This window comes from Lagenorhynchus albirostris, chromosome 3, assembly GCF_949774975.1.
Source record: "Lagenorhynchus albirostris chromosome 3, mLagAlb1.1, whole genome shotgun sequence".
NCBI classification, from domain to species: Eukaryota; Metazoa; Chordata; class Mammalia; order Artiodactyla; family Delphinidae; genus Lagenorhynchus; species Lagenorhynchus albirostris.
Window position 1 is genome coordinate 166,420,624 of NC_083097.1, and position 6,566 is coordinate 166,427,189.

The 6,566-nt window shown below is 56.4% G+C and overlaps 1 protein-coding gene across 1 annotated transcript; it reads right to left on the bottom strand.

The window, feature by feature from the left end:
• Window positions 1-473: 473 nt before the first annotated feature.
• Window positions 474-6,028, bottom strand: CLPP (caseinolytic mitochondrial matrix peptidase proteolytic subunit). The gene is made up of 6 exons (XM_060146720.1): window positions 5,782-6,028; window positions 5,621-5,692; window positions 4,965-5,061; window positions 3,467-3,654; window positions 2,450-2,555; window positions 474-821 (listed from the first exon to the last, which is right to left on the bottom strand). Exons 1-6 carry the CDS (start codon window positions 5,965-5,967, stop codon window positions 646-648), a joined length of 825 nt encoding a protein of 274 aa, XP_060002703.1. The 5' UTR covers window positions 5,968-6,028; the 3' UTR covers window positions 474-645.
• Window positions 6,029-6,566: the final 538 nt, after the last annotated feature.

Sequence of the window (6,566 nt, forward strand, 5' to 3'; positions counted from 1 at the left end):
AGACTGCTGTCTCCCAAGATAGCAAGCTTGCTCCCCCCACCCTCTGCAAAGACCTCCTTCAGGTCTTTGCTCAAATGTCACCCTCTCAGCAAGGCCTTTGCAGGCCACCCCATCTAAAACTGTCACACACACACACACACACACACACACACACACACACACACACACACACACACACACACACACACACACACACACACACACACACACACACACACACACACACACACACACACACACACACACGTTGCATACCTCTTGCCCTGATTTTTTAAAAAACTGTCTACTCCCACAAGAATGTAAGTTTCTTCCAGACAGGGATTTCTGTGTTTTCTTCCCAGTAAGTTGCGGCCTCTGGAGCAGTGCCTGGAATGTAGGCTCAGTAGCTTTGCTGAAGTTAGGAAGCTGAAGGTCAGGGTGTAGGCACACGTGTGCCGTGGTGGAGGATGGAGGGAAGCCACCACAGCCGGGAGCAAAGTCTACAAAGATTTAATTTAAAATCACAGTGTCTCAGCTGGGATACCCACCCGGAGGGGCACCCCCAAATCCAGAGTTCCTCAAGGGTCCCCTCTAGGCTCAGTGTCGAGGGCTGGGCAGGCCTGGCGCCTCCACTTTCCTCCGGAGGGCGAGGGTGAGGGGCAGCTCTCAGGCTTTCGCTGGGGCAGGTTCTGCCACTGCTGCCGCCGCCGCCACCGGCTCCTTCTGCACCAGCTCAGGCTCGTCCTCACCGTCCTGGGGAGGGTGGACCAGAACCTTGTCCAAGATGCCAAACTCTTGGGCCTCCATGGGGCTCATGTAGCGGTCCCTCTCCATGGCTGACTCTGCAGGGGAAGCGGAAGTGGGATGAGGGTGGTTAAGAGTGGAGACCTGGGGCCACGTTTGGGTCCCCGATCCACCCAAGTCCTCCCTGTGTGATCTTGGCCTCCCTGTCTCTGCGCCTCAGCTTCCCCATCGGTAAAATACCTGTTTCAGTTGTGTGTGTGTGTGTGTGTGTGTGTGTGTGTGTGTGTGTGTGTGTGTGTGTGTGTGTGTGTGTTAACTAACTGATGTGTAAATGCACATCCAGGAAAAGGTGTGGATCATGGAAGTGGACAGTGTGGTGATTTTCAGACTGAACCCACCCACGTGGCTGGCACCTAGATCAGAGCCCCCCGAAACCCCGTCGGGGCCATGTCTAGTCACTAACTGTCCCCACCCACTACCCTAACAGTGGCCTAATGGCATGGATCCGTTATGCCAGTTTTTGCCCTTTAAACACATAACCACAGGGACTTCCCTTGTGGTCCAGTGGTTAAGACTCTGCGCTTCTACTGCGGGGGTGCAGGTTCAATCCCTGGTTGGGGAACTAAGATCCCCGCACGCTGCGTGGCACAGCCAAAAAAATTAATTAATTAATTTAAAAAGTAAATAAAGAAACACACAACCACTGAGCATTTACTCCTTTTTCCATTCAGCACTGTGTTTCTGAGATTCATCCAGGCTGTGGACCGGTCCTCATGGCGGTACAGCATCCCACCTCGTGACTAAACACCACCACTGACCACTCCTTCCCCTGCTGTCAGGCGTTTCGGTATTTTCCCGTTTGGGACTACAGGAATGGGGCTGCATTCCTGACTACATCTTTGGACAGAAGCACTCAATTCCCTCGGTTATACGCCGAGCAGAACCACCACGCATCTTTCTGCGTGTTCAGCCTCAGTGCCTGACAGCTTTCGGAAGTGGCTGTATGGTTTTCACCGCCGCCTGCAGTGGATAAACGTTCCAGTGGCTCCACGCTCCCCTCAGCACTTGGGGGTATCAGTATTTTCTATTTGAGCCGTTCCAGTGGATTGAAATGGTATCTCATCGTGGCCTTGATTTGCCTTTCCTGATGATGTCATTATTAAACATCATCACTAGAAGCGATGAGCCTCTTGACTTCTGTTTCTTGACCATTTGGAATATTCTTTGTGGGAGACCCTGTTCAAAACCTTTGGACCTATTTCTTTTTTTTGGCCACGCCGCATGGCTTGCGGAATCTTAGTTTCCCCGACCAGGGATTGAACCCGAGCCCTCGGCCATGAAAGCACGGAGTCCCAACCACTGGAAAGCCCGGGAATCCCCCTGGACCTAGTTCAATGAAGTTTTGGGGAGGCTCCTGTAAATGAGTCTTTTTAAAGTGCTCAGAACAGGGGTTCTCAACGGGGGTGGGTTCTGATCCCCAGGGGATGCTGGGCGATGTCTGGAGACGGTTTTGGCCGTCACAACTGGAGGTGCTGCTGGCATCTAGTGAGTGGGCAGCGCCCGGGGATGTGCCACACCTCCTACAGTGCCCAGGAAGGCCTCCATCACAGAATGATCCAGCCCTGGTGTCAGCAGCACAGAGGTCCAGAGGCCTGACCCGTACATATGTGTTGGTTACAATAAACGGGAGCAGCTGGGGGCCTGTGTGGGGCAGGAGGGTGCTCACCGATCACGTGCAGGCTCTGTTTGGTGTGCTTGGCGTAGATGCTGTAGAGCTGCTTCTTGAGTTTAATGATTTCCTCCGCCTGGATGGCGATGTCTGTGGCTTGGCCCTGGGGGGTCGTCCCGAGAGGGAGAAGGTTGGGATCAGCATGTGCCACTCACGGGGAGACTGGAGAGGGGACTCGGGAGCCTGCCCTGGGCGTCGGCTGCCAATTTTTCAAGCAGGTGGGACAGGGCTTTGTGAGTCCCTCCACAGCCTGCTTCAACCTCACCGCCTCCAGGAAGGCTTCCGGTATTAACTCTATGTTCTTATTTTCTGCAGCTGGGGCCTCCCTGACCAGGAGGAACAGCTCCTCCCAGGGCAGCTAATTCCTAAAGATTTTCAACCGCTGTCCAGAGTACACTTTTCACGTGCAAAGCAGCCAATCCAAGCCCACATCCCCAACACCTCCTCTCTTCTCACACCCTGGGTCACCATCCCCCTGCCCCATCGCCCCAGGGTACCAGACAACTAGGGACAGTCCCTACAGCCCAGAGCCCACTGCAACTACTCAGGCTAGCCAGTCTTAAGCCTCGCTCGCTCCTGCCCGCACAAACCACAATGAAGGCTCTTGCCTGCACTCTCCTCCCGACCAACCCTGGTGCCTCTCTCTCTGCGTGGCCCCCGTGGCCTGGCACACTCCCTCCTCTTGGGATCTGTGAGTAACAAACTGTCTTTTCAATGGCAGCCCTCTCCTGACCTCTTGGCCTCACTATACCTGCACATTAATAAAACCTACTTCTTTTGTTGTTGTTGGCCAAGCCACGTGGCTTGCGGCATCTTAGTTCCCCGACCAGGGATTGAACCCCGCGCCCTCGGCAGTGAAAGCGTGGAGTCCTAACCACTGGACCGCCAGGGAAGTCCCCAAAACCTACATTTTAAAACATTCACACCCCCACGTGACTTCCGTCTGTCCGGCTGGTCCTTCTGTCTAGACCCCCACCCCCATCCCCAAAGCAGCTCACGGGGCCCGGCACTCACCCGGGCGCCCCCGGAGGGCTGATGGATCATGATGCGGGAGTTGGGGAGCGAGTGGCGCATGCCCGGGGTGCCAGCGGCCAGAAGCAGGGAGCCCATGCTGGCCGCCTGGCCCACGCACCACGTGCAGATGGGGTTCAGGATGTACTGCATCGTGTCGTAGATAGCCAGGCCCGAGGTCACCACGCCACCTGTGGGTGGAGGGGGGCAAGTGAGGGGCTGTGCCCTCCTTTCCCTAGGGCAGCCTCTGGCCCTGGGGAGGGCTGGTGAAGCCCTTTAAAGCCGGGGTCCCAAACACAAGTACTACCAGGGATAGGAAGGTGACAGAAGCAGGTGACACAGGCCAGGTGGGAGCAAAAAATGAGGACTTGCTCCGGAGTGAGCTGACAGTTGCCACACGTGCATGTGGGCCCAGGGCGGGGGCCAGATCTGCCAAATTTTCAAGAGAAACTAGAAATTGGGAGCGTAGTGGCTAAGAGTGAAGGCTCTGGAGCCAGCCTGCCTGGGTTTGACCCCCCTTGCTGGGCAGTTTCTCATGTGTGACCTGGGGCAAGTTACTCAGACTTTTGGAGCTACAGTGCCTCCTTGTAGATTGCAAATAACTAAATAGTATCGATCACGTCAGGCTGTGTGAAGATAAAATGAATTAAATGCCTATAAAGTGCTTAGAAAAGTGCCTGGCACAGTAAACGATCAATCAGGATTGGCTATTCAGGGAACTCCCTGGCGGTCCGGTGGTTAGGATTCAGCACTTTCACTGCCATGGGCCTGGGTTTGATCCCTGGTCAGGGAACTAAGATCCCGCAAGTTGCAGGGCACGGCCAAACAAAACAAAACAAAAAGTTTGGCTATTCTCCCTTTTCTTGTGGGGGCAGGATGGAATCTACCAATTTAAAAATCTCGACAACCAAGTCAGGTCGGTAAAAACGTTATTTGTGGACTTCCCTGGTGGCGCAGTGGTTAAGAACCTGCCTGCCAATGCAGGGGACACGGGTTCGAGCCCTGGTCTGGGAAGATCCCACATGCCACGAAGCAACTAAGCCCATGGGCCACAACTATTGAGCCTGCGCTCTAGAGCCCGCGAGCCACAACCACTGAGCCTGAGTGCCACAACTAGTGAAGCCCACGCGCCTAGAGCCCGTGCTCCACAACAGAGAGGAGCTACCGTAATGAGAAGCCCGCGCACCGCAACGAAGAGTAGCCCCTGCTCGCCGCAGCTAGAGAACGTCCGCGCACAACAACGAAGACCGAACGCAGCCAAAAATAAATAAATAAATTTATTAAAAACAAAACAAACAAAACACGTTACCTGTGAGATCAAATAGGCAGGTTCAGGTGCCTGTTTAAAAGCAAGGGAAGAGGCAGCTTTTGGAGGTTTCAAGGCATTTTGGGGGGATTCTGAAGGAAGCTCTGCACCCTTTCTTGCTCCAGAGAGAGGACATCCCTGATTGGGGTCTCAGTCCCCCGGAGGACCCTGGCACCGGGGGAAGTTCCTGCTCACCGGGGCTGTTGATATACATGTGGATGGGCTTCTTGTTGCTCTCCGATTGCAGGAACAGCAGCTGCGCGATGACCAGACTGGCGACACTGTCGTCGATCTGCAAGTGGGGCGGGGAGGGGTGTCCCCAGATAGGGGTGAAGGCATAAGGGAGGCAGTTATGGGTCGGCTGAGGATGAGTCAGGGCACCAGAATGGGGGTCAGAGCCCAAGGAAGATGGATCAGGAAGACTTCAGAACCCAGGAGGTGATGTGGTGCGGGGTGGGGCTGGGGGATCCAGACCCAGGTGGTTTGGTTTACAGGAAGGGTGGGGTCAGTACACACTGGGCCCAGGAAGGGAAGGGGTAAGGAGGCTGGGGAGAGTGACTGGAGCCCAGGATTGGGGAGGAGGGTCATTGGTGAGGGAGCGAGTCAGAGATTAGGAAGGGAGATGCAGAGGATTTAAGGAAGGTGTAGAAAGGGTACTAAGGGCCTGGAAAGAGGATCAGAGGGTTTATGTGCCCTGGAAGGGGGGTGGGTGTGGGTGTCAGGTTGGGACAAGAGCGGAGCCTAGGGAGGAACGTCAAGGGGGGTAAGTCCGGATATCAAGGACGTGTGAGGGGGAGGGGAGCAGGGGGTCTGGGCAGGCGCAGGGGAGGATCCGCGCACGGGGCACTCACCGGGCCCATGACGCACACGATGCGCTCCCGCAGCAGCCGAGAGTAGATGTCATAGGCGCGCTCGCCGCGACCCTGGAGGAGAAAGATGGGGGTGAGGGTCAGGGACCCTCCGTGCCCCAGCCCTCTCACCCCCGGGCCGTGTCCGCGCCTGGCCACTGTACCGTCTGCTCCACCACGATGGGAACGAGCGGGAGCGCCCGGGCCGCCGTCGCGTGTAGGCTCCGCTGCAGGGCCAGGCTGTTCTCGGGTGTCCGCTGCGGGGGAAAGCGGGCGGCGAGGCGAGACCCCAGCGCGGGGCACAGACCTGCTGCAACCCGGACCCCCCCCACCAATATTTGGGGCCACATCGCAGCGCACGTTCCTCTGTAAGATGCCGGAACTACAACTCTCGGCGTGCTCTGCGCCCACGGCGCTTGCTCAGGGGGCCGCCCACTTCCGGGAAGCGTGGGGGCACGTTTAGGGGTGGGGCGAGGGCGGGGCGGAACCTGAAAGGGTGTGGCCAGAGACGGGACGCTGGAGCGGAGTCGGGAACTACTTTAAAGCCGCAGTTTGTGTCTCTTTCCCAAAGAATCGTCATAGTTTTCTGCTCTTCCTTGCTTATTTCAAAAATCAATTCCAGGGCTTCCCTGGTGGCGCAGTGGTTAAGAATCCGCCTGACAGTGCAGGGCACACGGGTTCGAGCCCTGGTCCGAGAAGATCCCGCATGCCGCGGAGCAACTAATCCAGTGCGCCACACCTACTGAGCCAGCGCTCTAGAGCCCGTGAGCCACAACTACTGAGACCGTGCACCACAATAAGAGAAGCCACTGCAGTGAGAAGCCCGTGCACCGCAACGAAGAGTAGCCCCTGCTCGCCGCAACTGGAGAAAGCCTGCCTCTGCAACAAAGACCCAATGCAAACATCAACAACAAAAATATCAACTCTGTGCTCTCACTGGGCCTGGGCC

Coding starts and splice junctions, on each gene's coding strand:
- CLPP (XM_060146720.1), bottom strand. CDS start 5,967: ATGTGGCCCCAAATATTGGTGGGGGGGGTCCGGGTTGCAGCAGGTCTG. Junction 5,062..5,620: donor TCGTGTGCGTCATGGGCCCG/GTGAGTGCCCCG, acceptor CCCCACTTGCAG/ATCGACGACAGTGTCGCCAG. Junction 822..2,449: donor ACAGAGCCTGCACGTGATCG/GTGAGCACCCTC, acceptor CTTCCCCTGCAG/AGTCAGCCATGGAGAGGGAC.